At 58.8% G+C, this 27,993-nt stretch overlaps 3 protein-coding genes across 3 annotated transcripts; 1 reads left to right on the top strand and 2 right to left on the bottom strand.

Moving 5' to 3' along the window:
- Positions 1-32: 32 nt before the first annotated feature.
- Positions 33-11,631, bottom strand: MSMP (microseminoprotein, prostate associated). The gene is made up of 4 exons (XM_030466852.1): positions 11,358-11,631; positions 1,363-1,476; positions 628-736; positions 33-222 (listed from the first exon to the last, which is right to left on the bottom strand). The coding sequence occupies exons 1-4, from the start codon at positions 11,629-11,631 to the stop codon at positions 33-35; spliced, it is 687 nt and encodes a 228-aa protein (XP_030322712.1).
- Positions 11,630-22,761, top strand: NPR2 (natriuretic peptide receptor 2). The gene is made up of 22 exons (XM_030467684.1): positions 11,630-12,380; positions 17,476-17,675; positions 17,766-17,879; positions 18,125-18,260; positions 18,348-18,442; positions 18,532-18,664; positions 18,779-18,863; positions 18,941-19,061; positions 19,403-19,477; positions 19,646-19,723; positions 19,870-19,974; positions 20,233-20,304; positions 20,381-20,540; positions 20,614-20,769; positions 20,852-21,020; positions 21,131-21,277; positions 21,450-21,573; positions 21,695-21,763; positions 21,870-22,044; positions 22,125-22,223; positions 22,319-22,410; positions 22,566-22,761. Exons 1-22 carry the CDS (start codon positions 11,630-11,632, stop codon positions 22,626-22,628), a joined length of 3,219 nt encoding a protein of 1,072 aa, XP_030323544.1. The 3' UTR covers positions 22,629-22,761.
- Positions 22,762-23,833: 1,072 nt separating this feature from the next.
- SPAG8 (sperm associated antigen 8) lies at positions 23,834-26,490 on the bottom strand. Its single transcript, XM_030466851.1, has 7 exons — positions 26,444-26,490; positions 25,503-25,914; positions 24,639-24,816; positions 24,501-24,546; positions 24,263-24,377; positions 24,070-24,132; positions 23,834-23,987 (listed from the first exon to the last, which is right to left on the bottom strand). Exons 1-7 carry the CDS (start codon positions 26,488-26,490, stop codon positions 23,856-23,858), a joined length of 993 nt encoding a protein of 330 aa, XP_030322711.1. The 3' UTR covers positions 23,834-23,855.
- Between the last annotated feature and the right edge of the window lie 1,503 nt (positions 26,491-27,993).

The raw sequence follows: 27,993 nt of genomic DNA, 5'->3' as shown, positions 1-27,993 counted from the left end.
AGACGCAGGGGGCAGGGGGTGCCACCGAGCCTCTATCTGCTCAGCCCCATGCCCAGCACCTTGTTGATGAGTGGCTCAGGGGTGCCAGATGAGCCCCACTCGTGCTCCAGGCTCTTCACACAGGGCAGGCTGGGGTTGGCCTTCTGCACCACGGAGATCTGGCAGGTCTGAGAGTCATAGTGAGCCTCACACCAGTCAGGGAAGTCGATGGGGTGCTGGGTGCTGCAGGAGAAGACCACAGTATTGTCAGTTCTTACTGGTCCATGCTGATGGGGGCTTCCTGGCAGGGCTGGGTGGCTTCCTGCACTGCCAGCCCCCCGAAGGCGGGGTGTCTCCTGGGATAGCTTGAGCAAACTGGACCACTGCTCCTGGTACCTTGCTGTGCTGAGACACCTCTGTCCCCCCAACTCACCCCAGCACCCTCAGCACCCTAGTGGGCTCCTGCTCACCTTGTCCCCCAGCTCCTGGCACCCCACACACAGCCCGCTGGGTCTCTGATGTTGTCTGCACTGTGTTTGCAGACACCAGAACCCACACAACCTCCTGGCCATGGTGGGCACAGAGGTTCAGTGGCAGGGCAGGGTCATTGTCAGCATCCCACCCCCAGCCCCAGCACCCATCACTCACGTCTCGCAGCAGCCCACACCGACGGGGTGCAGGCAGGTGCAGAGCAGGCAGTTGGTGCTCAGCCACGACTCCCCCAGGGAGAACTCCTTTCCCTCATACTCACAGGGAGCTGCAAAGGAAATGATGAGCACATGTGGGCCTGCATTGGGATCTGTGCTGGGAGCCTCCTGGGCAACCCTCTGCCCTCAAAGAGGCAACAGGATGGACGTGACTTCCCACCCGTCCTTTGGTACAGAAAACAGGTAGAGGTGGCCTCTCTGTCCCCCCCTGCAGTAAGAGCTCCCCAGGCATCTGCTAAGGGTGATGCTCCCATCTCTCCTCTCCTAGCTGAGCCCAGTGGCTCTCCTCACTACCCTAGGGGACAGAAACAAATGGCTCTTGCTTCCCAGGAGAGGATGTATTCCACACCCCTCAGAAACTGAGCACCTCTGCATCCCTGGAAGGATGCAGGGGAGGGAAGACAGGCAGCCCTCTCCCCTGTGCTGCTAGTCCTGCACTCTTGGCTCCTGCAAGGAGCTTTTCACGGCCCAGTGAGCTGTTTCTCACCCAGAGCCCTGAGGAACTGTTCTGTGGTTTATATACTGCTCCTTCCACTCATCATTGGCCCATGACCATGCTCCTGAGCTTAGCTCCCTTCCATGCTTCTCAAGCACAAAGGGCACAGCCCTCCTGTCCTGGGGAAAGCTGAGGCCTCCTCTTCCCATCAGCATCTTCCCAGCTCACCTCCCCACTTACCTTTAGCCTGGAAGTAGCATTTGGCCTGGGAGCCCGACAGCTGGAGAAGGAGGGAGAGCAGCAGGAAAAGGCCACCCCAAGCATACCCCATCTTCTGCACTCTCATGGCTATGGCTGGTATTGAGCTGGGCTTCTTCACTGAGGTTGTCTTGCTTCTCTATTGCCTTTCCTCCTTTCCCCTGTCTCTCTCTCTCTCTGCCTTTTTAATGCTCTTCTGATCTCAACAAGAGATATTTATAAAGTTCAGCTTTACGACCCTGGCCACCAGCTGTGCCCCACTGGAAAAGTTGTAAAACTCATTTCCTGATTTGAAAGGCATGAAAACAAGAGGTAGGATCAAGATTTTTAACAAGCTGTGAAAAGCTGATTCATGCCCTCCAGAAATGTCTCCAGTTGGAAGCCCCTGTGGGTGCAAGGCTCCGCAGAGAGGGAGATCCAAGGGACCCCAGCAGGGTTGCCCTCGGCAGCGTGGTGAACATGCAAGTGGCAAACAGAGGAGTCCCTGGCCCATGACCAGGAGAGCTCCAGGCTCCACTTTGGTCATGTTGAGCTGATCCTTCAAAACAGCTGAGTGTTCGGGAGCATTCCATCTTGCAGGGACTGGAATGGCAGAGCTGTCCTGTTTGCACCAGGCAGCATGGGATGCAGTGGCACCAAACTTGGTTGGGACGGAGGTGCTCGTGCCCAGCTCCTGGCTACTGTGGCACAGCAGAGTCACCTCTGGGCTGCAGCCATGCCAGGCTTATGGCCACGTGTAGGCTGGTGGTGACAATTTGGGTTTTTTGGCCAAGAGGAGGCAGTGCATCAATGGCCACTGATGTGGGCTGAGTGAGAAAAGTTCTGCAAAAGGCACGATCAGCAGTGCTCATCTGAGCAGTGACCATGAAAGTGAGGCTCTGCCTGAGTACATGCAGCACCCGTGAGATGCCAAAGCTGAGCAGCCCCCTCCAGAGGCTGGAGAACAGTCACAGGAGAAACAGGGAACAGGCGGGATGAATCAGGAGGTAAAGGTGCACTAGGGCAACAAGTGACCTCAGAGGGGAATGAAGGACTTGGCTGGAAGCACAAAACGATGGTAAGATGCTGCACCACCTAGGGATGTGCCTGTGGTCTGCACAGATCCTTACACAGAGGGATGAAGTGATAAGGCTGTTATCAGCCAGCGAAGTCAGCAGATGAGCAAGGTATGGGAGGTGAGAACCCACAGGGCCCTGAGGGGATACGAATGAAGGGCTGGATTGCCAAGAGAAATTAACATCCCTCCTCAGAGATGCTACCGGCAGCAGGAAATGGGCCTCCAGGGACAGTCCAGCTGGTGGCTCAGCCAGCGTGGGGCCCTGCTGGCAGCAGTGGCAGCAGTAGCGTAGGTGGGTCATCTGCCTCTGCACTAAGCTCCCTGGTTTCTGAGAGTCTGGGATAGGTTTACACCCTGACACGTGAGGCTTAATATCCCTTCCAGAATTTGTGTTGGCATCTGCTATTATAGCGGCATATTTTTGTTATCCCCATAAATGCCCAATCCCTCCTTGAATCCTGCCGAATTTTGGCCTGAATGTTTTCCTGTTGCAGCTTAATTAAGCACGGGGTGACAAAAAAAAAAAAAAAAAAAAAAAAAAAAGGAAGAAAGGAAGAAAGGAAGAAAGGAAGAAAGGAAGAAAGGAAGAAAGGAAGAAAGGAAGGAAGGGAAGAAGGAGAAGAAGAAAGAAAGAAGAAAGAAAGAAAGAAAGAAAGAAAAGAAAGAAAGAAAGAAAGAAAAGAAAGAAAGAAAGAAGAAGAAAGAAAGAAAGAAAGAAAGAAGAAAGAAAGAAAGAAAGAAAGAAAGAAAGAAAGAAAGAAAGAAAGAAAGAAAGAAAGAAAGAAAGAAAGAAAGAAAGAAAGAAAGAAAGAAAGAAAGAAAGAAAGAAAGAAAGAAAGAAAGAAAGAAAGAAAGAAAGAAAGAAAGAAAGAAAGAAAGAAAGAAAGAAAGAAAGAAAGAAAGAAGAAAGAAAGAAAGAAAGAAAGAAAGAAGAAAGAAAGAAAGAAAGAAAGAAAGAAAGAAAGAAAGAAGAAAGAAAAGAAAGAAAGAAAGAAAGAAAGAAAGAAAAGAAAGAAAGAAAGAAAGAAAGAAAGAAAGAAAGAAAGAAAGAAAGAAAGAAGAAAGAAAGAAAGAAAGAAAGAAAGAAAGAAAGAAAGAAAGAAAGAAAGAAAGAAAGAAAGAAAGAAGAAAGAAAGAAAGAAAGAAAGAAAGAAAGAAAGAAAGAAAGAAAGAAAGAAAGAAAAGAAAGAAAGAAAGAAAGAAAGAAAGAAAGAAAGAAAGAAAGAAAGAAAGAAAGAAAGAAAGAAAGAAAGAAAGAAAGAAAGAAAGAAAGAAAGAAAGAAAGAAAGAAAGAAAGAAAGAAAGAAAGAAAGGAAGAAAGAAAGAACCAAACTGCTTCCTTTTATCTGCTTTGGATTCAACACCTTTGATTTTGAAGGCACAGTTCCTTTGTGCTGCTCCAGGCCCCCTCTCCATCCCTCTGCATCCCCATCCTGCATCTTGTGCTGTTGCCTCCGAGGGAGCAGCCCTGACTTCGCATCTCCTTTGCCTCTTGTAGAATTACCCCAACCATCATGTAGAGCCCTACATGATGCTGTGCCCCCCAGGCAGTGTGGCTGGATGGCAGTGAGGGTGGGATCAATTGGAAAAGGCAGAATATAAATCAGAGAAGCTCAGAGCACTCATGAATAACCTGCCAACTGTGGGGCGGTGAGCTGGGGGGTGAAGTGTATTAATGAAAAATGAAACTCAGCCTTTTGTGTAGAGTTGTTACTATATAAGGAGGATAAAAGCGCTCATCGTTGGAGCAGTAGATTAATATTCCTATTGTGAGTCTGAAAAAAGAAGCCTGGCATACTAGTAACCACAATGAAATAATCCATCACTGAGTTTCATCACTGAGTGCAGCAAACATTACACAAAAGTGGTGGGTTTCACTTGGAGGCCCACCTGATTTAGTGGGGCTTCCAGAAGGGTGCTGAAAATCTGGAGAGAGCACATCTCTCTACCACACAAATGGACACAGCCCCTGCTCCGCTGTGGAGACATGGAGACATTCCTGGGATTTCTGTAGCTCAGCCATGCTGGTTTCCCAAAGAGAGGGTTAAGGTTACCAGCTGACTTGCAGCCTTTGGGTATTTAGTCAAAGCAGTTTTCTGGGTAAGCACAGAGGAGGAGGGGGAAAGGGAGTCAGGGCACACCTCACTGTGTTGCAAGGGAACCAAACTGGTGAAGGACCCTCATGTGTCAGGGAATGGGGTTGTTTGTTCCCCACAGCCTGTCAGTCCCACACTTCCACCTCCTCACTGCTGTCCTTCCTTGCTCTTTGCATCCCCAGGCACACACCTGACCACACCACACACCCCCATGGGGGTTCTGGAGTATTTTGGTTTGGCTTGTAGGGAAGGGACCATATAGCTTGGAAATCAGCAGCTGGAGATGGACTCAATGCACAGGAGCTTCAGCTCAGGTACCCGTGGGATGCTATAGCTGAAGGAGCTGGCTGTGCTAGCCAGTGCATCCCAGAGGAGGTTTTGCCACAGGGGGTGAAAGGGGGCAGATGGCTTGGGTGCTTGCATCTTGAGGGGAAAACTGAGAGCTGGTGAAGAGCCACAGAAGGGATGTAGGGGCTGGAAGAATTGCTGCACTCTATGTTCAGTCTCAATAATTTATCAAGCAGAGACTGTATGGCCAGGCATGCCAGTGAGGAGCAGTCACCAGGCTTGAGCATCCCAGGACCCTGAGACGTGTCTCAGCATCCTCCCAGGATAAAGAGCCTGGTCCTGGGAAGGCATGTGGGCCTGAGAAGAGATGCATGCTGCATCCCACCTAGGGCACAGCATCCCTGGGCTCTTCCCCCAGCAAATATTGCGTGCTCCCTCCACAGGGCTGCTGTTCAAGCCCTGGAGAACAAGCCCAGTGGACAGGCAGAGGTGACTGCTCAAGCAGGTGAATGCAGGGATGGGGTGATCAAATCTCTGCAACCCTGAAGGAGGTGTGTGTGGGGGTAGTAAATGATTCTGGATAAGCTGCCATCAGCAGGATCCAGGGGTGTTATAAAACCTGAATCTCCTGAGCTGGGACTGCAGCTGCAGAGCAGGAAGCAAACAGGATCCCGGCTGGCATTGTGAAAGCAAACACCATAAATCCAAGGAAGTGCTGTGATTGCTGTTTTAGGCACTGGGGAGCTTGGCTCCTGCTCCCCACAAGCAATTTATTTTCTCTCTAAACAGCAAAAAAAACATCAAACCCCAACTTATCACTGGGCCAAGCTGTCCCAGTGCTGCCTCAGGCCCTGGGGTTGCTGCAAGATGTGGTCAGGTCTTCTCTCCCAGTGACTTGTAGATGCTTCGACTGCAGAATCCCCAGGGACTGGTACTACAGGTGGGATCAGAACTGGCCCTACCAGGACTAAAGCAATGAAGCTGTTGCTCCAGAAAGGAACCAAGGTGGGGAGGACACGATGAAAACCTTGGTGTCCTCTTACTCTGTATGCTCGCTGCCTGCTGGAGGGTGCTTGGTGCCACAAGAGGAGTGTGGGCTGGGTGATATGCTGTCCTGCCCTGCTGGTCCCACCAGTGTCCCCAGCCCCAGCACTCACCCCTCAACCCTCCTCGCAGAGGAGAGATGTTTCCACCCCAAAGACTGGGCAGAGTGTTTTGCAGGACCTCTACTAGCCCAGGTCAGATAGTGTCTGTTTCCCCATCCATCGACTGAGGTTTGCTGTGGCAAGGTGATGGTGTGTCACCAGGTGTGTGATGGGGTCTCTAATGGGATAGTGTCTGTGAGTCCCTGGCCATGGAATGGCATCTGTTCTGGGATGGCATCCATGGGTCTCCAGCCATGGGAGGGGGTCTGCTGCAGTACATCTGTAGGTCCCCAGCTGTGGGATGGGGTCTCATGCAGGATGGAGTGTGCTATTGTATCATGTCTGTGGGATGAGGTCTCTATTGTGATGGTGTCTTTGGGTACCTAGAAACCCCAAGCTGGGTGCCTCTTCCCCACAGCTGGTGTCTGCCCAGGCTCCATGGTCTGTGCAGCCCCACGCCACGGCTCCCCCAGGCTCCCTTGCCCTCTCTCACACAGTCTCATCCTCCCTTGCTCACCCCCTGTGCTCCACCCTGCTCCGCCATCCTTTAGCACTCTCCCAGGATGTTCATCTCAGCTGTGGCTGCTCTGTGCCAGGCCAGGTTTTGGCACTGCTGGGTTAGCCACTCGTCCCTGCTGCCCTGGCACCTGGGGTACCCCAGCACCCTAGGTGTGCTGCAGCCTGTGGCTCTGCCCAGGGTCCCCTTAAGGCAACATACCAGGAGGGTGCAAGGTGTTTAGGAAAACAGGCCTTGGCACTCTCTGGCCATCCCAGGAAAATAAAAACATCCGGGCGGGTAGCTGCGCCATGAGTGCAAGAGGCTGGCACTCCATAAATCCCCTGGAGCAGGTGCTTTGTAGTCGGCACTAGGAAATGAGCACATTATCCAGCTCGGCTGAAACCCCAAAACGTTTCCTGTCCTGTGAGTCAGAAATAAGCCTGGGAGATCATGCCTGGGCCACGCAGGAGCCACGCTGGCCAAAAAAAGTGCCACATGCCTGTTGGGTATGGGGACCTACTCAGATGGTCAGGCGTCCAGGCACCCCTGATGGAGAAGCCATCTAGGGCAGGTTTCCACTGGTGGGGTCTTTGCCATATCAGTGCTTTGCCACCAGAGCTGACACCAGTATGTAAATGGTCTGGTACCTGCTGGGGAGACACTGGGGACTCACAGAGGTGCTTTCTTCACTGTGCTTCAGTGCAATGCAGGAACAGGGATAGTACCAGGAGACACAGGAGCTTTCTGTTTCCTGGATGGATCCCACAGATCTTCTCTGGCCTCTGTTTGTAGCCAAGAAGACAGATTCCCCCTCCACCCTGCATCACCCCAATACACCACAGGCTGTGTGTTGGCACCTATGGGAGCACCTTGAGGTTCTGTCCTGCTTTAGAGACATGCTACAGGAAAAGGATGGTGGCTTCATGGTGGAAGAGACCCACCTGGCATGGGTTTGGGACTCCTCATATCCAGCCTGAGTGCCTCAGAGCTGATTGAGGGGAAAGAAATGCAGCTACTGTCCCCAGCTGAGAAAGGGCAGTGTAAATATGAGGGGGCACATGGGTGATATGTCCTGTCTTGGGACCCTGCAAAGACACTGTTAGGGCCTTGCAGTGGGTCTGGGGCACAGAGGGCTGAAGACTGAACCCATGAACACACTGGGACAGCCCCTTCTCCAAAATGGAGGTAGACAAATAGCTGTTGCTATTTGCTCCATTTGTTCTGCTGTTGGCACAAAAACCCCAAACCTGGACAAGAAGCCCTTCAAGCTTGTCAGAATCCTATATGTGCAAAGATCACCCTTGTGTGCCTGTGCCCAATGCCATGTGCTTCATGCCCACCTAACCAAAGCCTTCTTTGCCCTGGGAACGTTCCTTTCCCATTGGGATAGGGTGGCATTTGGAGGTGCTGAGCTCCTGCAGCACCAGGGATGCCCCAGTGACAGATGCTCAGGCACAGTGGTGGCCACAGGGCCCATCCACCCATCCCCATCGGAGCTGACCATGCTGTACACACCCACTGCAGTGCTTGCTGCTCCCTTTACAGACACCTCCCAGGGCTGACAGGTTTCTGGCCCCACTCTCAGTGCAGAGGTGAAGGATCTTGGCAGGGCCCTGCAGCACACTAGCTTGCATTGCTGCACTCCAGGAGGTGGAAAAACATTTCTTAGCAATTAAACAATCATCAGCTTTGGGGACCTGGGGCTCGGTTTTGCCTGATGGGAACCTAGAAAACAAGTTCATGTGCATGAGCTCCACAGGGCAGGTGGGCAGAGCTGTGCCCTTGGTGCTCACTATGCTCTGGTACAGAGCAGGGACTGCCACAGACCACTGTGGACCACCATGGATCAGCGCAATCCACCGTGGACCATCACAGTTTGCCATAGACCTCTGTGGACTGACATAGAGGGCCATAGAAAACCATAGACACGAACTGTCATGGACCACCCTGGATTGTCATAGACCATGGACCATCATGGATCACCATAGACTACCATGGACCACCACAAACCACTAGGAACTTCCACAGGCCACCACAGACTTCCAGGACCAGGACAGTGGGTGCAGCCCCACGGAAAGAAAACTTGTCAGCTCCAAGTGACCTGGGATGCCAAGTGCAGAAAGACAAACTCAGTATGACACATGGGGGTAGAGAAGGGGAGATGGAGTTACAAAAACCCCAAATCATGGTTAGCCTCAGCCCTGAGTGTTTTAAGGAGCAGGCTGTGGGACAGCAGGAGTACCAAGCCCCTTCAGACCCTAACCCCACCTTGGCTCCTCTCCCCATGTGCACTTTGTGGAGGGATGCCCTGGTCACACAAGGGACGCAGAGCTGGAACAGATGCCCCAGTTGCCCTCCAGCTGCCTGGGTGTTCGAGCAGCCTGGGACACACATGGCAGGTTTGTAGCCGGTGTCCCCGGTGGTAGGGGTGTACAGCATCCGGTGAACGGTACACAGCGTGTGGTGAACCGGTGACAGTGACCGGGCCCCCTCTGCTGGCATGCGATGGCAAACACGGGGTGCTCCAGCACCTCAGTCCCCCCCGCATAAAGCACCTCATGCACCTCACCCCACCTGTGGCAAGTCCCCCCACGCTCCTTCCACCCCCTTGTGCTTTTTTTCCTCCCACATATTCTTTTTTTCTTTATTTTAATTTAATTTCCCGGGTTTGTTTCCTCCACTGGCAGGTCAGAGAAGACTTCCCCCACCCAGGGTGCTGCCAGTCCCTTTGCACCCTGGCCTAAACAACCCCAGCCCCAAGGCTCACAGATGCCACCATGGCTCAGAACACTAGCCCTGGGGTTACACTTTTTGATCTGATGCTACACAGGGGGCTCAGGACTGGGCACCATGAGTGCTCCCCAGCAGCAGGGGTGATTTTGCAGAGGCTGGTGGAACCACCAGCCTGCTCAGCTCCACATCCCATGGGGAAGCTCTTCCTGATCTTCCCAGCTTCTCATTTCATGCCTGTATTCGCTGCTGGATGGACTCCACTGTCCTTCGGCCCGGGCACTGCTGTTGTCTCCACACTCACTGGGGTATTTATAGCTGGCAACCCAATCCCCCCAGCTCAGGTTGTGCTGGGCTGAGCGAGCCCAGCTCCACGACCCCATGACAACGTGAAGGACATGTCACGCATGGTAGGGACACCTGCAGGGACAACGAGAGGGGCTGTGATTTCAGGCAGCCCCATCTGCAGAGGAGCCCATGCTGGAGCACCTGGGGATCCCATGCCCGCCTGCCCCTAATCCTGGGAGAGGACAAGGATCTCCTGCCCGCTGCTCAGCACAGCATCCCTCACACATCCCATCTCTGCAACACCTTCCAGGGTCGGTGGCACCCACAAGACCCGTGGGGTTCCTGTTCAGCCCCGGGACTCCTCCAGCACTTCCTCCTTTTGCCACCCCCCATAGCTTTGAGCCCTTCAACACCCCACACCCCACACCCACACCCCACCCCCGCTCGACAGCAGTAGGCAGCAGGCTGGGAATGCGAGGAATGTACCGCAAGCACGCTGCCCCCGCCAAGACCCCCCCCCGCCCCACCGAGGCCCCCTCTGCAAACACAGGGCACCTCTGTGTGTAACCCCGGGCTGGGGCAACCCCCATGGCAGCCGGGGCTGGCATCCCCTCGGGGCTGGCACCCCCTCGGGTTCTTCCCCAAATCCACGGAGATCGGGTTATGCCAGCTCCACGGCATCCTAGGGGGTGCAGGGGAGGGGTTTGACGCTGTGCAGGGCTCCCTGCCCCACCGCCAGCCCCTCTGTGCTCCACGGGCTGGGTCCTGGCCTCTCTGTTCCCCTCAGAGCATTCACCTCCCCACCCCACCTCTACGCAGGCCCAAAGAGGCTTGGAGCCTTAAAACATGCAATGGTGACATGCCTGCTGTCCCCAGCCCCCCGGCATCCCCTCTCCTCAGCCCCTCTGCCAGCAGAGACACCAGATCCCTGTCCATAGCTCCCCATTTGCATCCTCCACTGATAGGGAGTGGATGTCCTGGGTGACAGGGACATCTAGATTCTCAGAGCATCCCTCTTCTCCAAGACCAACTCCTCAAATTCCCCCCTGCACCCCAAATTCCCAAAGACACTCACCCTTTGCCCCCAGCATCTTCTCTATCAGCTGGCTGCCACCCCACAGCCCAGTAACCCCCTACCCCTCAGTGTGGAGACCCCTCCAAGGGCACCCCTTCGCCAGTGACCCATCACACAGACACCCTGAACCCCATTTACTGGAGCCTTCCCCAGCCCTTGGTGGACACCTCAGGACAGGGTGTCCCCTCCTTGATCCCCAGCCAGTGAGGTGCCCCACGTGCCCTCTCCTGACCCCTCCTCACTGGACCCCACCTTAGAACCGAGGTGCTCCTTCCTCAATCTCCCTCCTGCTGGGCACAACCCAAACCTAGGTGTCCTCTCTCACCGGGATCCCCCAAAACCTAAGCAGCTCTCCCCAACCCCTGCCAAATGGAGGCTGCCAGACCAGGAGAGCCCCCTACCACAGGGGTCCCTAGACCCCTCCTCGTCCCCCCCGACCCCTCTACCGGGCACACACAGAAGGGGAGCACGCCCGATACACTCCTACTGTGACCCCCATAGAACTCCGGCAGACCCCAATCCCTCACCCCCGTTCCACTATCCCCCTCCCTTGCCCCCTCCCTAGGAACACCGCTCCCTCGCTAACCCCCCAATGGGGACTCCAGAGCCTTTCCACGGGGCACACCCAGGAGACGAGCATCCCCCTGCCCTCCTACTGCGACCCCCGAAAACCCAAGCAACCCTCCCCAACCACAACCAACTAGAGACTACCAGACCTGGAGAGCCCCCTCCCTAACCTCCCACTGGCGACCCTAGAAAACCTTCCCAACCCCTCCACCGGACTCATGCTGTAACCCACACCTCCCCTCCCCAATCCCCCGCCGCACTGGCACTCCCCGCTCCCCGCGACCCCCCCCAGTCTCCTCGTCTCTGAGGACCCTCCCGCTGCTCGGTGCCGCCCATCCCGCTGCCGTCGGGGCGGGGCGGCAGCAGAGGGCGCTGGCCGGCCCGGGGCGGTGCCGCGGGGGGGGTCTGTGGGGAGGTGGGGGAGGGAGCAGGCGGCGGGGCGGGGGCGCGGCGGGGGCGCAGGAGCAGCGGGCGGCGGCCGGGGCGGAGGAGCCAGCGCGGCCCATGGCTCCTCGGCTGCCGCTGCTGCTGCTGCTGCCGCCGCTGCTGCCGGTCCTGGTAGCGGCGGCGGGAACAGGCGGGTGGGTGGGAGGGGGGAAGCGGGCGGCGACCCCCGACGGGACGGTCGCCAACTTGACGGTGGCGGTGGTCCTGCCGGAGCGCAACGTGAGCTACGCGTGGGCTTGGCCGCGAGTGGGGCCGGCGCTGAGCCTGGCGCTGGAAGCCCTGGAGCGAGGGGAGCCGCCGCTCCTGCCCCGGCCTTTCTCCGTGCGCTTGGAGTTCATGAGCTCGGAGCTGGAAGGCGCTTGCTCCGAGTACGTGGCACCACTAAATGCCGTGGACCTGAAGCTCTACCACGACCCCGACGTCCTTTTCGGGCCGGGATGCGTCTACCCCGCTGCTTCCGTGGGGCGCTTCGCCTCGCACTGGCGGCTGCCCCTCATCACCGGCGGGGCGGTGGCGGCCGGCTTCAGCCGCAAACGGGAGCATTACAGCACGACGGTGCGTACCGGGCCCTCGGCCCCTAAACTGGGTGCCTTCGTCTCCCACCTCCACGCCCACTTCAACTGGAGCGCTCGCGCCGTTCTTCTCTACGTGGACCGCAAGACCGATGACCGTCCCTACTACTTCACCGTCGAGGGGGTCTACCAGGAGCTACAGGACGGCAGCAACCTCACCGTCCGACATCACATCTACTCCCCCGACGAGGGCGGCCCCGACACCGCCGTACACTTCATCAAAGCCAACGGGCGCGGTGCGTGGGGCAGAGGAGGCAGAGGGGGGAGGGGGAGGACGGACCCCGTGGGGCTGGGAGCCCGAGGGTGTAGGACAGCGCTGGGACTGAGGGCCCGGCGAGGACGGACCGAACGGGGGACAGGGCTGAGTGCCCGGGGGTGGGGGGGGGCCGCGGGGGACAGAGCTGAGCGCCCACGGGAGAGGAGGGGCGGGGGGGCGAGGAGGAGGGGGGTGCCCGCGGGGGAACCGCGCAGGGCTCAGAAAGGGTAAGATGTAAAATCTCCTGTGTAGGGTGGTGAAGGGCTGGGGGTGCGGTGGGATCCCTGTGAGGCTCCGTGGGGGGCTGGTAGTGTGGTGGGATCTGTATGGGGTGCAATGAGGGGACAGAGGTGTGGTGGGGACCCGTGGGGTGCAATGAGGGGACAGGGGTGCAATGGGGCACGCACTGGGTGCATCAAGGGGCTGGAGTACCATAGGACACATATGGGCTGCAGCGAGGGTATGAGGGTGCAATGAGGGACACAGGGGGTACTGCAAGGGGCTGGGGGTGCAGTGATATGCTTCGGGGGGGGAGGCAGCAGTGGGACCCGAGTAGGATATTGCACGGGGCAAGGCGTATGGTAGGAGCTGAGAGAGGCACAGCAAGGGGCTGAGGACACAGTGGCACCTTTGTGGGGCACAGCAAGGGGCCGAGGACACAGTGGCACCTTTGTGGAGCACATTGAGGGTCTGACAGACTTGTGTAGGGTGCAGTGAGGGAGGCGAGGAGACAGTGGGGCCACTATGGGGTAAGGCAAGGTGTGAAGCGGGACCTGTGTGGGTCATGATGAGGGGATGGGGGCACACTGTATCTCGTGTGGGGTATGGGGAGGGGTGGGCAAAGCATCTTGTGTATAGGGCACAGCAAAGGGTGGGCTCATTTGGTCATGGTAGGGATGGGGGAGCAGTGGAACCTACACAGGGTGGATGCACAGGAGACAGACAAGGCAGTACTGGGGACACCCCAGTGTCAGTGAGGGGGCCCAGGGTAAGGGTGGGAGCTAGCGGGTCCCCCTGTCTGGTCACCCTGTGCTGTGGGAGAGGTGGCACAGCCCCTCACCTCAGTGGGATGTGTGGTGTGAGGGGTGCTGGAGCCACTCTGCCCTCTGCATTAGGACGATCAGGGCATCCCCAGGGGCAAGCAGGACCCAGCCACCTCCTCAGAGGTGATGGTGTGGACGTGGCTGTCTGAAGGGCAGTGCTGACTGTGTTTGTGTGCCTGGAGCAGCCTGGTGCTGACATGCTGAGGGGGCCTTGCCGTGCTTGGGCAGAGCCCCCCTAGCCTGGCACCTGGGTGTGCTTATCCCCAGGGAGGGAGCTGGGGATTGCCCCACCCTGCTGATGGAGGCATAAATGAATTCTGTGCCCCAGGGAGAGTGGCTATATTGGGAGTGGGAGGAAATGGAGGGGCTTACGGAGGCAGCTGGAGAGCAAGGGCAGCCTGATGCTCTTTCATTATTGATGAGCGGGGTTTATCGATCCTGGAGCCAGCCGCTCTGTGGTGCTTCTTAATGGATCCTGAGATGCTGTGTCATTAAGAAGGGCATCGAGCTGGGACAAGTGGAGCCAGATGGGCCAGTGGGAGAAATAGCCAAGGATGTGTAGGACCAGACTGGGGGCACGTAGCTGGGGTACTTTGGGGTGCTGGACCACATTGTCCCAGGACTGAGGCTGGTGGGCCTGGGTCTGTATGGCTGGGTATCCCATGATGGGCTGCAGGAGCTGAGCAGCTTGTGGCTGCCCCTCTCATTTGCTTGGCTAAAGGCCTGGGATGGAAGCTCCTTGTGTACACCATCACCAGCTGTGGGGTGTGGAGTTTCCTGTGGGATGAGGGGCAAAGGACCGTGCAGGGAAAAAGACTAAAATCAGCGATTCCCAACAATGTTTCTGGCTTGGTACTATAAATCACCTCGATGGGAATTGATCCCTCCTGGTGCAAGCAGGGGCTTGCAGCTGACAGGGGCCAGGGGAGGAAGCCAGGCATGGGCAGATACCTGGGAGCCTTTGGAGCTGGTATGTGGGGGTGGTTCAACCCCTCTGACCACAACCCAGAGACAGGGCAGGGTGTGGGGCTGAATGCTTGGCCACATGGGTGTGGATTCTCAGGGCTGTGATGCTTGTGTTAGGTGCTTTCCTAACCAGGGGGTGTGGGGCAGAAAGTGGAGACCCTATGAGGCTGTCCCAGTAGTCCCAGTCTCTGCGTGGCAGGGTGTGAAGAGGAAAGCAGGAGCTTCGTCTGCGGCCACAGCTGTGTCCATGCCCTGCAACGGATCCCTTTTGGTGTCATTTTCCTTTTCCAAGGTGGTGGGCAGGAGTTCAGTAAACCATTCCTGGGGAAAGCCACTTTCCTGCCCCACTGTGTATCCCTGAAGCTGCTGATGCCCAACGTCCGTGGCTATAAAGAGCAGGCATGGGGGTGCATTGCCCTATCCCATGTATGGCCACCTTGCATTTCCCATTGCCCCCCTCACTGGTGTCTGGGCGACGTGCAGGGGCCCACGTCTCTCCTGCCACTTGCAAAAGCACTGATATAATTAGAGCTGCAGTTGAGGGAATTAACAGAGCATCTGCCTGCAAAGCCCAGGTCCCCTGCCTGGGGAGATGGCTGGGTGCTGCTGCCAGGAGGGGAGTGCCTTTAGTCCTCACCCCTCCAACCCCACAGGGTGTGGGATGCCCTATGCTGGTGGGGCTTCTTGAAACTGGGACTCACAGGGATTTGCTGCCCAAAACTGGGCTTTGCTCTCTCTTTATTCCATCGAGCAAGGGTCAGGCAGTTCTGCTGTCCCATCTTCACGCTTGGGGTCCTTCCCACCCCCCAGGAGCGCACACTCTGTCTCCCACATCACAAGCACCCCTTAAACAACTGCCTGGGGGCTGTGCGTACCTCAGCCTTGCAGAACCCCATTCCTTTTGTCCTCGGTGATGCTGTGGCTGTTTCTGGCCATTCGCTGACCCGCCGGTGGGGTTTATGAGCGAGCCGGGGTGCCGCTGGCCACGCAGGAGGCTGCCAGCTGGAGGCAGCTGCCAGCATTACAGAGTGTTGACCCTTCCCTGCTGCGCAGCTCCTGCAGCCGGTCCCTGGGGAGCCGTCCAGGCGCCATTGATCCCCTCTCTCGGTGGCCTTTGACCAGGCAGGCTCCTGCCACCACGGTGGCGGCTGCTGGGGGTGTCCCACCATCTGCCACCAGCTGTTGAGGCTCCCCAGCCCCTGCCGTGCTGCTGACTGCCTTTTTCCTGGCGCCTGCGATGGGGCAGGGAGGGTCCCATGCTGTGTCCCCATGGGGAGGTCCTCCATCCTCCGTGTGCTGGGGAGGTGCTGAGCTGACCATCCCGGCTGAGAAATTTGGGGATGGCACATTTCTGGGTACGGGACTAGTGGAGAGGGGAGGCAGAAAGTTTTTGTTTGAGGTATTGCAGCACACAGAGGGAAACCATTTCTAACCCTGAAAAGAGCTTTTGCTCATCCACAGCCTGAACTGCTGTGATTTCCCTCTCCCTCGTGCCCAAGAGCAGCTCTCCACATCACTGTGGATTTGTTTCCCTGCCATCTTTGTGGCTCACTGCCTGCCAGCAGCAGGGACCCCACCCTGGGGAGCAGGAACCCCCATCCTGGGGAGCAGGGACCCCATCCCAGTGAGCAGGGACTCCGTCCTAAGATACAGAGACCCCATTCTGAGCAGCAGGAACCCCATCCCAGGGCACAGAGACCCTATCCTGGAGAGCAAGGACCCTATCCAGGACCTCATCCTGGCAGCAGTCACCCTATCCCAAAGCTCAGAGACCTCATCCCAGGGAGTGGTGACCCCATCTCAGGGAAAAAGAAGCCCGTCCCAGGGTGCAGGGACCCCATCCTAGGGCACAGGGCTTCCTTGCTGCAGCCAGCCCTCCCTGTACTTGGGATCTGGCCCTATGCAGAAGGGCTGCTCAGTGGGGCCAGTGCCCAAGCGTGACATTCCTCCACTGCCGGCCGCCTCCTCCATTGCTCAATCCTGGGTTCCCAGCCAGGCTGGCTGGAGCGGGGGCCCTGGTTTTCCGGGGGGAGGGAGGAGGCAGTGGCAGGATCCTCAGCAAGGGCGAGGAGGGCCCCTGCTCAGGGGGGTTTGGGACTCTCTTGGACTCCTATCCCCATAGCCTGTGGTGCCCTATTGCTAGACCTATGCCATCCCCGTGCACCACCCAGGTGGGCATTCCATCAGGGCTGGCCAAGCCCTCCGCTGTGGGTGCAGGCAGGCAGGGCAGCCGGCCAGGGTCTCGGCACCCTCTTTCTGCCTGGGTCACACCAGCGAGATGCTCTGTTTCCAATTAGCGCCGGCAGCCCGCAGAAGGTGCTGGAATCCAGGAACCTGCACATTCCTGCCGCACGGCCGGCCGGCCACGAACCCAAACATGGGTTTGTCCATACCCCAGGGGCCGCCGGCTCATGGCCCGACACCCCTCCCGTCCCTGCCCCACCCCCATTCCCCTGGCTGGGTCTGGCAGGGAGCAGGCAGGGAGCTGTTGCCTTGATTCCCTCGGGTGGTTTCATCGGAGCAGTCTGCATGGGGGCTGTGCGTGGGTGTCTGCTTTGTATCTTGGAGCAATGGTTCCCCTCTTCTCCTTTCCTCCTTCAGCCCAAGAGTGGGTCAGGGCCAGCAAGGGCGGTGGGGCTGAGCAGGCTCTGTGGCTGTTGGGACACATGGCATGAGAAGGTGGGGAGCCAAAAGCTGCCCCATCCACCCACTCGATCCTCCCCACAGCTGCTGAGCATGCCCCCCAGGTTGCTCTGCTTCATCACCCCAAGGCAAAGCATCCCACCCCACACCTGAGTGGACCGCCCTGGGGTGGGGTGTCATCATCCCCATGGCACCCTTCATCCCACCAGCAGTGGTGTGTCTCTTGTGGGCTGCCGTGGCATGGGGTGACATAATCCCCCTGACCCTATGTCTCACCAGCAGTGGTGTATCTCTGTGGGGTGCCATGGGGTGGGGTTGCATCATCCCTGTGACCCTCTCATCTCACAGGCAGTGGTTTATATCTCTGGGGTGCCATAGGGTGGGGTGGTATCATCCTTGTGACCCCCCTTATTTCACTGGCAGTGGTTTATCTCTGTGGGCCACCCGAGATGCTGCGGCAGATCATGCAGCTGGCACAGCGGGAGAACCTCACTAATGGCGACTATGTCTTCTTCTACCTGGATGTTTTTGGGGAGAGCCTGCGGGGTGACTCTTCCCGTGACTCCTTCAAGCCCTGGCAGCAGAGCCCGGGCCAGGACTCAGGACTTCGTGAGGCTTTCCAGGTGAGATGCACCCACGTGCCTGGGGATGGGGACAAGGACCTCCCCAGCCTGGCCTGAGGGCATGAAGCAGGTTGCTGTGCTTGATTGCAGATGGTGCTGGTGATCACCTACTATGAGCCCCAAAACCCTGAGTACCAGCACTTCCAAACCCAGCTCATCCTGCGAGCCAAGCAGAAATTTGGGGTGCAGCTCAACTACTCCCTGGTGAGAGCATCATCCAGCATGATGGGGTGGTGGGGATGCTCCCCATGGAGCTGTGGCACCTCACCAGGATGACACACACATGGGCAAGGCTGAGGGGCCAGGGCCATCCCTGCAGGGTGGGTGCTTGGCCCTGGTGTGGGGCTGTGGGACCATGTCTGGATGTATGACCCCAGTGTGGAGGGTCTTGTGGCTGGGGTACCCCCATGGGTATGGCCACATGTGCACTGAGGTCCTTTTCCTGGCAGATGAACCTGGTAGCAGGGTGTTTCTATGATGGAATGCTGCTGTACGCCATGGTGCTGAACGAGACCCTGAGGGAGGGGGGCTCCAAGAAAAATGCCACACACATCATCGAGAAGATGCGGGACCGCAAGTTCCAGGGTAAGGGTGGGGTTGGAGGTGGCTGGGGGAGCTGTGAGGGTGGTGAAACCCACTACCCATCTCACCTGGGTCTTTTTTCTGCCACAGGGGTGACAGGGCTCGTGAGCATGGACAGCAACAACGACCGAGACACTGACTTCAACCTATGGGCCATGAGTGACCCTGAGAGTGGGCAGTATGAGGTGGGGGCTGGCACCGGGATTCTGCCAGCAGCTGGGGCTGGGGAATGGGATGCTGGGGGCTGGGGGGGCCTCAGCTCTCTCTGCTGTAGGTGGTGGGACACTACTCGGGTGTGGAGAAGCAGATCCACTGGCTGGGACGTCCCATCCCCTGGGTGAAGGGGGCCCCTCCCTTGGACAACCCACCCTGTGTCTTTGATGTGGATGATCCCTCCTGTGATAAAAGTGGGTATACCAGGTCCCTATGTCCCTCGTTCCCCAGCACCCTTCCCTGTGGGTGTGTGGCAGCCTTGTACCCCTGGCCAACCATGCCATGTTGACACTGCTTCCTGCCTGCAGCCCCCCTTTCCATGCTGGCCATCGTGGCCTTGGGCACCGGCCTCACCTTCGTCATGTTTGGAATCTCCAGCTTCCTTATCTTCAGGTCAGTCAGGGATGGGGGATCCTCAGCCTGGGCATGTGCGGGGCAGAGTGGGGGTCTGACCCCTGTGTGCCCCACAGGAAGCTGATGTTGGAGAAGGAACTTGCCAGCATGCTGTGGAGGATCCGCTGGGATGAGCTGCAGTTCGGGAGCCCTGAACGGTATCACAAGGCAGCAGGCAGCCGGCTCACCCTGTCGCTGGTGAGACAACATCCTTCCCTCCCCTGCACAGCCACAGCCCCATTACATCTATCCCCTACAGAGCCATGCTCTCTCAAGCCTCATCAAGCCTCTATGTGACCCTCCATTCTTACACAGCCATACCTCATTTATCCCCTACACCCCACTACATCCCCTGCAGCCCACTGTGCCTCACCCTATGGACTTTGCCTACCTTACACAGCATGCAGAGCTTCTCCTGACACTGTAGAACCTGTCGTGCACCAGCCCCTGCACAACCCTGGGTGTCCTTGCCCAGCTCTATTGGTCCCTGACACCCATCTCCCTGGGGTCCCCATCCCTCACCTCCTCCTTCCCCGCAGCGTGGCTCCAGCTACGGCTCCTTGATGACCACCCATGGCAAGTACCAGATCTTTGCCAACACCGGACATTTCAAGGTCAGTGTGGCAGGTGGGAAGCTGAGGGGTTTCTTCAAACCCCTCTCAGCCCTATAGGGGTGCTCTCCCTTGGCTGCACCCCCACCCTGTGGGATGCCAGCACCCTCCCACCGCCTCCCCAAGTCTGCCCAGTGGGTGCTGACCTATTGCTCCTCCCTGGCACCCCAGGGCAACGTGGTGGCCATCAAGCACATCAACAAGAAGCGCATCGAGCTGACGCGGCAGGTGCTCTTCGAGCTGAAACATGTAGGTTTGGGGTCTGAGGTGAGGTGGGCACCCTGCCTGGGGGTGCAGGAGCTGGTTGTGGCAGTAGAGGGGAGCTGGTGGGAGTAGCAGTATATCCCCCCCACTCCCCGACTTCAGCATCATCTGGGCTCCACTTTCACCTCTAGATGCGAGACATACAGTTCAACCACCTGACTCGCTTCATCGGGGCATGCATCGATCCCCCCAACATCTGCATTGTCACTGAGTACTGCCCACGGGGCAGCCTGCAGGTAGGGAAGACTTGAGGGCACCAGGGTGATCCCTCTAGGTGATCCGTTTGGGCTGGGTTTGACATCCCAGGGATGCTGACATCCATTTGACAACAGGGATATTGATGCTGGTGGCCACTCCAGTGTAGGGGACAGGGCGGGTGCCATAGAGCCCCCCCAGCTGGGTCATTGATAGTAGCTGACTACTAAGGTGGAGGCTGGTGCTGATGCCACCATCCCCTGAGTCCCTGATGGGGTCCACTCAATGTACTGTCTCAGGATGTCCTGGAGAATGAGAGCATCAACCTGGACTGGATGTTTCGCTACTCCCTCATCAATGACATCGTCAAGGTACCCAAGTGAGGGGCACGAGGGGCTGGGGGAGGTTGCTGTGGGATGCCAGCTTTACTACCTCCTGCTGTCCTAGGGAATGGCCTTCCTGCACAACAGCATCATCGGCCACCACGGCAGCCTCAAGTCATCCAACTGTGTGGTGGACAGTCGCTTCGTGCTGAAGATCACTGACTATGGTCTGGCCAGTTTCCGCTCGCCCTGCGACGGCGAGGACACACATGCCCTCTATGCCAGTGAGTGCCCACCGCTGGGGACCGGGGGGACAGGGTGGCCTTGCCTCACCACCCCATGGCTGTGTCCCACCAGAGAAGCTGTGGACAGCTCCGGAGCTGCTGCAAAAGGGTCGACTACCCACCCCAGGCATGCAGAAAGCCGATGTCTACAGCTTTGGCATCATCGTGCAGGAGGTCGCCCTGCGTAACGGCCCCTTCTACATCGAGGGCATGGACCTGAGCCCCAAAGGTGAGAGGAGGGAGCAGGTGCAGGGTGGTCCTGTCCCTGCGTGGGAGGTCTGGTGCTTCACCATCATCCACCTCCTTGGCAGAGATCGTGCAGAAGGTGCGTAACAGCCAGAAGCCCTTCTTCCGCCCCTCCATCGACATCGGGGTGCACAGCGAGGAGCTGGCAGTGCTGATGGAGCGCTGCTGGGCCCAGGAGCCAGCTGAGCGCCCTGACTTCAGCCAGATCAAGATCTTCATCCGTAGATTCAACAAGTGGGTGGCTGGCGAGCAGGGGAAAGTGTCCCTAGAGTGGGGACAGCCATGGGGTTCAGTGGTTGGGGGGGCACTTCTTCCTGCAATGCCGGCTGCCTGCATCCCGGCAGGGAGGGCAGCACCAGCATCCTGGACAACCTGCTGTCGCGCATGGAGCAGTACGCCAACAACCTGGAGAAGCTGGTGGAGGAGCGGACACAGGCCTACCTGGAGGAGAAACGCAAGGCAGAGAACCTCCTCTACCAGATTCTGCCCCAGTGAGATGGGGAGAGATGGGAGTGTGTGGGTCTGGGGGCTGGTGTGGGGTCAGTGTCCACCTGCTGTCATGCAAGCTTGGGGTCCCTTGCTGGTTGATGTAGGGCAAGGGATGCCGGGGGGACAGGAAGTTTGGGGTAGGAGCCCACCACCATTCCCCCATGTCCTCACCAGCTCGGTGGCAGAGCAGCTGAAGCGTGGGGAGACGGTGCGGGCTGAGGCTTTTGACAGTGTCACCATCTACTTCAGCGACATCGTGGGCTTCACTGCCCTCTCAGCAGAGAGCACCCCCATGCAGGTAAGAGCAGGGACAGCCTCCCTGCAGGCCTGGTGGGGGGCTTCATCCCTTGGCAGAGCTGTCACAGGGGCTGAGAGCACACACCCACTCCCACCCTCACACTCACCCTTGCTCCATCTAGGTTGTGACGCTGCTGAACGATCTCTACACTTGCTTCGATGCCATCATTGACAACTTTGACGTCTACAAGGTGAGATTGAGGGGTTGGGGGGGGATTGTGTGAGAAAGCACAGCTCCCCCAAAGTGATGTGGGCAGCGAGGAGCCTGGGGTGTACCTGCTCCCCTGACCCCTGCAGGTGGAGACCATTGGGGATGCCTACATGGTGGTGTCGGGGCTGCCGGTGCGCAACGGGAAGCTGCACGCCCGCGAGATCGTCCGCATGGCCCTGGCCTTGCTCGAGGCTGTCAAAACCTTCAAGATCCGGCACCGTCCCAATGACCAGCTCCACCTCCGCATCGGCGTACACACCGGTGAGCCCCCTGCACCGGCTGGGGGGGTGCTCCCCCTCTCCCCCACACTGCAGCAGCCCCAGGCATCTCTGTGCCCACAGGTCCCGTGTGTGCTGGAGTTGTGGGTCTGAAGATGCCGCGGTACTGCCTGTTCGGGGACACGGTGAACACCGCGTCCCGCATGGAGTCCAACGGCCAGGGTGAGACATGGGACTGGCTACTGGGGTCTGGAGCCAAGGGCTGTGCCTTGCTCCTGTGCCCAGACATGTTCCTTCTGTCCCTCTGTGTCACCCAGCCCTGAAGATCCATGTTTCATCGACTACCAAGGAAGTCCTGGATGAGTTTGGCTGCTTTGACCTGGAGCTGCGTGGGGATGTGGAGATGAAGGTGAGGGCATGGGAACCCCGGTGGGGTGACAGCCCTTAGTGCTGTGGTGGGTGGGCTGGGGCTGGGAATGTGCCCATCACCCTCAATGCTGGGGACAGTGACCAAAGAGAAGTCCCAGGGTGGGAGGAGTCTCACCACCCTCCTTTGCCCCCCAGGGTAAGGGAAAGATGAGGACCTACTGGCTGCTGGGCGAGAGGAAAGACCCCAAAGTCATCTGAATCTGATGGCACAGCTTCAATGGGGCCACCATTCTCCCCAGCACCTGGTCCCCGGGGATATACCTGCACCCTCCCATCACCACAGACCCCTCACCACCCCTGCAAACCCCCCCTGCTTCAGCAGGGTTTGGGCATGGGATGGGGGCCAGTGGCCACAGCACGCCTGCCCCCCTCCATTAGCACCAGCAAAGCCCACCTCCCCACCACAGCCTCTGCTGGATATGGAGAACCAACCCCAATCCAGCCTGGGGGACCCCATATCCTCCCCAGCCTCTGGAATCCAGCCCCTCCTTGCTCTCTCCCCTGTGGCTCAGCTGGCTCTGAGCCGATCCTGGGGCCTGGCTGCCCCACAGGGCACTTTGCCATCTCTTTTCAGTACCTGGCCCCCGACAGAAGTTGTGCCCACATCACCCTCTCTCCATGGGGAGGGTGTGTGAAACTGGGGGCTTCTGCTGGGATTTACCCCTTGGCCAGGGCAGGCTTCAATGCTGCGGCTCCCCCCACCCCGACTCCAGCCTTCCCTTCCCCTGTATATAGCTCCACCAATATATGTAAATACTTTCGCCCTTCACTCCACCTTCGGGTGTAAATATAGGAGTCGCTGCAAACTATTTTGTTGAAATACAAACTTCCCCAAACCTGCCTGTGCCCCGACCTCTGCTTCAAAGCAACAAGCAGGGTGGGGAGCCAGGGCCAGTGGGGGAAGAACCCAAACATCAAACTCAGCCTAGGCTACGGACAGCTGCCCAGAGCATCCCGAAGGATCTCACCCCCAGGGTCTGGCTGTATTATGGGGCAGGGGTCTGGGCATGGGGGAGCCTGAGGCTGGGCAGCTGGCGAGGTGTCAGGGAGGTGAGGCTGCTACAGTGGGGTTTGCTTTGGCACAAGGGCTGCAGTGTATTCCTCTGAACTCATCCTCTGGCCACATTGCCAATGCCTCTTACTGGAACCCACCTGTGGCTGGGGACAGGGACATGGGCAGCGTGTCATTCTCCTGGCTCTTCCCAGAGGATGGGACTGTGGCCAGGGGCTCTCCTTCCATGCCCAAGGAGGGAGGCTTGGGGGTGTTGCATTTTGGGGGGCAGCAGTGACTTGCAGAGGGGCTGGAGACTGTCCCCACACCTGTACCTCATGGCCTCATGGGGTCTGGGATGCCAAGAACACAGCTGATGACAGCGCTGGGGTAGGGTAGGGATACTGGGACACCTTGTGTCCTCTTCCTTTTTATTACTTGTGGGGCCAGAACCGACTGCTCCGGGGGGCACAGGACAGGGGTTGCTCCAAGGACTCGGTGATGGGGGTGGAGAAGGAAGCATTCCTCCGAAAGGGACTGTCCCCGCTGCGGATGCTGGAGACACTCTGGAGAGGAGGGAAGCAGAGAGGTCCCTGTCAGCAGTCAAGTCCCCCGGGTGCCATCAGGGCAGGGTGTAGGGGAGCTTACAGGCAGTCTGCGGGCATGCTCCAGCCAGAAGCTGAGGGGCTGCTCCGTGTAGTATTTGTGGGGCTGAGGAGGAAAGCAATGTGTCAGTGGGCAAGCCTGACATGGGGACAAACATGGGCACCTTGTGTGTTTCCTGGGGGCTGCCACAAGCTGGGGGGGGTGGGGAGGGGAGTAAGGGGGAGAAGGGCTGTACCTGGGTGGGGGGCAGTGATGTGAGCTGGCAGCCCTCAGTGGGGTGGTCCTGGTGCCTGGTGGAAGCCGACTCCTTGGGCACCTGGGAGGGACAGGTCTCCTCCGTCATCTCCTTCCTACCAGCAGAGCAAATCCCACATCCCTTAGCTCTGGGTTCCCCCCCCAACCCTGGGCAGGCACCCCTTCCTCCACAGAGCATGGCTCCAGGGGTGTGTGGTGGCACACGGGCTCAAGCTTGCCTGTATTTTTGGTAGAGCACGGACTGCATCATGGCTTCCCGCTGCCCTGCAGGGGAGAAGTTGCCATCAGCCCTGCAGCTGAGATCCCCCGCTGCCTTTTTGAGGGCCACAGAGCCTGGGGGGAGGGCTCAGCCTCACCTTGCCCCAGCATCAGCACACTGTGTGGTGGGCGGTAGTGATCCTTCATGGTGGAGATGGGGGTGGTGGGCCAGGGAGGTGAGTGTGGGACCAGCAGCCCACGGTGCCCATGCCGGAAGATGAAACCCTCACTGCCCTCTTCCTGGTCTGGCACAAAGTCCAGGTGGTTCGTGGCTCTCTGAGGACAGACAGTAGGGGCTGCAGGAAGGGGTCAGGAGTCCACTCTGCAGTGCCCTGTGCCCGCTCCCAGCTTTTAGGCTTTTGATAGTCCCACGGGGCTGTGGGGAGGTGGGGGTGAGTCACCTCCTCCTGATGAAAGTCTTCAAGCTGGGGGCATTGCCCCATACCTGAGGCAGGCAGGTGACTGACAAAAGCCCTTAGAGCAGCATCAGAGACACAGGCTGCAAAAAGGGAGGACAGTCCCTCCAGTTGGCATACCAGGGAAGCCAGAGAAGTGCTGCGACCCTCTGAGTGCCCAAGCTGGCTCCAGGCTATTATGGCACTTGAACAAACTGCTGTACCCAGGCTGTGATCTGTGTCCCCTCCAGCCTGGGTCACTGAAGCAGACATCCCTGCACCCCCACGATGGGCTGCAGCACCTGGCACCCACCAGACCAGCAGCCAGGTCCTGGCTCTCCTCCCAAAGCCTCCCCACATGCCTGCTCCTGCCTTTTGTGTTACTGAATTCATCTCTTTCCCATCCCAATGGGCTCAAGGTCATCCAGGGAGCTCCAGCTCAGCCAAGGGCAGCTATTTAAAGAGAGGGGCTTCCCAGGAATGGGGGGAATCAGCATGTGGGATGCAGTGGGGTGGGTTTTGAGGCACATTTTGCCCTTATGGCCCTCCATGTGATGGTGGGGTTACCTCCTCCTGCCAGTTGTGGATCAAGCAGCTCCCCCTGGGCACAGTCTTCTTGGGCTCCACCAGTACTTCAAGGCAGCGCACCTCACAGGGACGAATCTCTATCTTCTCAGGGCAGGGTGGTAGCTCACCCTCGCAGGGGTCTTTCCCAGCCTCCACAGGTGGGACTGCACTGGGCACAGCTGGCAAGGCCTCGGTGGGCAGCTCAGCTGGAGCAGACAGCATCTCCTGGGGCACCTCGGCTGTGGTTGACACCTCATGGGGCATCTCGGTCACGGCCATCGGTGTCTCACCGCTGTGGCATAGGGACGTCTCTGGGGGCATTTCGGGTGGGAGGACATCACTCTGGAACCTGACCGTGCATGGTGGCCTCTCCTCAGAGTACACAGGAGGCACTTGTCCTGTCAGAGCCACCCTGCAAGTGGGAACAGTCCATGAGGAAAGGCAGTGGGGCACATCCTTCAGCCCCACACTTCCTGCTATGTCCCCATCCTCCACCAGCATGGGCAGAGCCCTGAGACTGGAGATACCATGATGCCACCCCCACCCTGGGGCAGGGTACAAGGGACTTCTTTCCCTTTAGGGGATGGAAGCAGTGTCTGTTGCTGGGTCTGCACTTCCCTCTGTATATCCCCTATTTCCCCCTGCCCCCCTCCTCCAGCAACATTCCCTCCCCCCCAAGACCTCCCCCACCGGGCTGTGCCCCCGGTACTCCCCCTGCCCCCTTCCCCGCGTCTCATCCCGGGGCTCTGCACCCCTTCCCAGGCTCATCCCCCCTACCTCCTCCCCAGACACCACCTCCTTCAAGACCCCGGACACGCCCCATCTTCTTGTGTGCCCCTATCCCCTTAATATTCCCCAGGCCGCTACCTCCCCAACATGTCTCCCTAGGGCCCTACACTCCCTCATTAACCCCCGCTCCCGAACCCCTGGTCCAGCCGCACCCTCGGGGGGCATCGATCCCCCATCGCCGCCGCCCTCCCGGCTCCATCGCGCATGCGCAGGTTGAAACCGGCTCCGTCTCCATGGAAACTGTAAACACTTCCCGGAGAACGCAAGCTCATTGGCCGGGCAGGGAGCGTGCGCACCTCCCATTGGCGGAGAGTCCGGAGGGGGCGTGTCCAAGGGCGCGGCCGGGGCGGGAGGGGTGAAGGCGCGTGGCGGGGGTCGGTGCGGAGCCGGTCCCGGGTCGCGCTCTGGGACCGGGAAACCACCCTGGGGCTTCCTGTGTCCCAGTCCCGGAGGGGTCCGTGTTCCACACCCAGAGGCTCCGTGTCTCCCCGCCCCGCTGGGATCCGGGTGTCCCTGTCAGCCCCCGGAGGTCCCTTCCCTGGGGGATCGGTGTCGCCCCGTCCAGGGGGGTCTTTGCGTCTCTACCCTCGGCTCCCCAGGAGCCTCAGATCCGACACCAGGGTGGATCCATGGGCTCAGCCAGAGTGCACAAGGCTGGCCTGAAGGCCGGCCTGACCCCAGAGGTGCTCAGGAGGACGCAGGAGTGGGCACCATCCCCGAGCAGGGGACAGCTCAGCCCTGCCAGGGCAAGCAGCAGGGGGACAGCAATACATGGGGACACGCTGCTCCCCGTGACTTGACCCTAGTGACCCCCTCGCCTTTTGGGCCTGGCCCTCAGGTCCTGCCCCAGGGACACACAGCTGGCCCAAAGGATGGGCCTGTCTCCTGGCAGGGCACAGGGCTGGAGCATCTCCCCTTGCCGCCAGCCTTCATCAGGCCCCCGGCCCCCATCCTGGGCAGAAGAAAGGCCCTTTGATAGTGGCAGCAGGCTGGGCGCGAGGGATGTTATTCCAGCCCTCTGCGGTGTGTGCCGACGGGGCCACCACAGGCTCGGTGCTGGAGCCTCGAATGTTTTTCCTGGCTGGGGATGTGCCTTGGCCAGCCGGGGCCCCCAGTGGGGCCTGCTCCTCCCTCAGGGCACTCGGCCCACAGCCAAGCAGGGGCTGCTCCAAGCCCATCTGTCGTGCAGCTGTGGAAAGGAGAGAGAGACGTGCCCCAGAGCTTAGGCTCAGCAAAGGGGTCCCTCCTTGCTGGGGGCTGCACCAGCCCTGATGCCACTGGAGGTGGGTGCTTGAGTGCTGGGTGCTTGCTGTGGGGGTGCTGGCTGTGCCCCATACTCAACCCTGGGATTGCCTGTGAGGTGCCCCCATTCCCCCCTGCTCATGCTCATGGCAGGGTGGGCACTCTGCATGTGCTCCCCAAGGGTGCTCCTCTCACAAGCACCCCCTGCTTCCACACCAGACACGAGTGGGCTTGTCCCTCGGGGCAGCCAAAAGCCTGGTCAGGCACTACAGGTGTCTGGGGACATCAGAGGGACACCGAAAGCACTGCAGTGCAGTGTGGGACAGGGAGCCTGGTGATGCCATCTCTGGGGTGGGCACATGGGCCACCTCTGTGGGGTTGCACCCCAACACCATCGCCCATGAGGCAGCAGCCCTGGAGCTGCTGGAGCACATCTGGCTGACACATCCCCCGCCGGCCC

The sequence above is a fragment of the Calypte anna genome, chromosome Z (assembly GCF_003957555.1).
Source record: "Calypte anna isolate BGI_N300 chromosome Z, bCalAnn1_v1.p, whole genome shotgun sequence".
NCBI lineage: Eukaryota > Metazoa > Chordata > Aves > Apodiformes > Trochilidae > Calypte > Calypte anna.
The sequence above is the reverse complement of the archived record's forward strand: the minus strand, read 5'-3'. Positions and strand labels throughout refer to the sequence as shown.

Bases quoted from the DNA above. Each gene is read 5' to 3' on its own strand.
- NPR2 (XM_030467684.1), top strand. From the start codon at position 11,630: ATGGCTCCTCGGCTGCCGCTGCTGCTGCTGCTGCCGCCGCTGCTGCCG. The intron at 18,864-18,940 runs GTCAGTCAGGGA...TGTGCCCCACAG, and splicing joins TCCAGCTTCCTTATCTTCAG to GAAGCTGATGTTGGAGAAGG. The intron at 21,021-21,130 runs GTGGGTGGCTGG...GCATCCCGGCAG, and splicing joins TTCATCCGTAGATTCAACAA to GGAGGGCAGCACCAGCATCC.
- MSMP (XM_030466852.1), bottom strand. From the start codon at position 11,631: ATGGGCCGCGCTGGCTCCTCCGCCCCGGCCGCCGCCCGCTGCTCCTGC. The intron at 737-1,362 runs GTAAGTGGGGAG...TTTCCTTTGCAG, and splicing joins ATGCTACTTCCAGGCTAAAG to CTCCCTGTGAGTATGAGGGA. The intron at 223-627 runs GTGAGTGATGGG...CTTCTCCTGCAG, and splicing joins GGTGTGGGCTGCTGCGAGAC to CACCCAGCACCCCATCGACT.
- SPAG8 (XM_030466851.1), bottom strand. From the start codon at position 26,490: ATGGAGCCGGGAGGGCGGCGGCGATGGGGGATCGATGCCCCCCGAGG. The intron at 24,817-25,502 runs GTAACCCCACCA...GTCTGTCCTCAG, and splicing joins TCCACAACTGGCAGGAGGAG to AGAGCCACGAACCACCTGGA. The intron at 24,133-24,262 runs GTACAGCCCTTC...TTTCCTCCTCAG, and splicing joins CATCACTGCCCCCCACCCAG to CCCCACAAATACTACACGGA.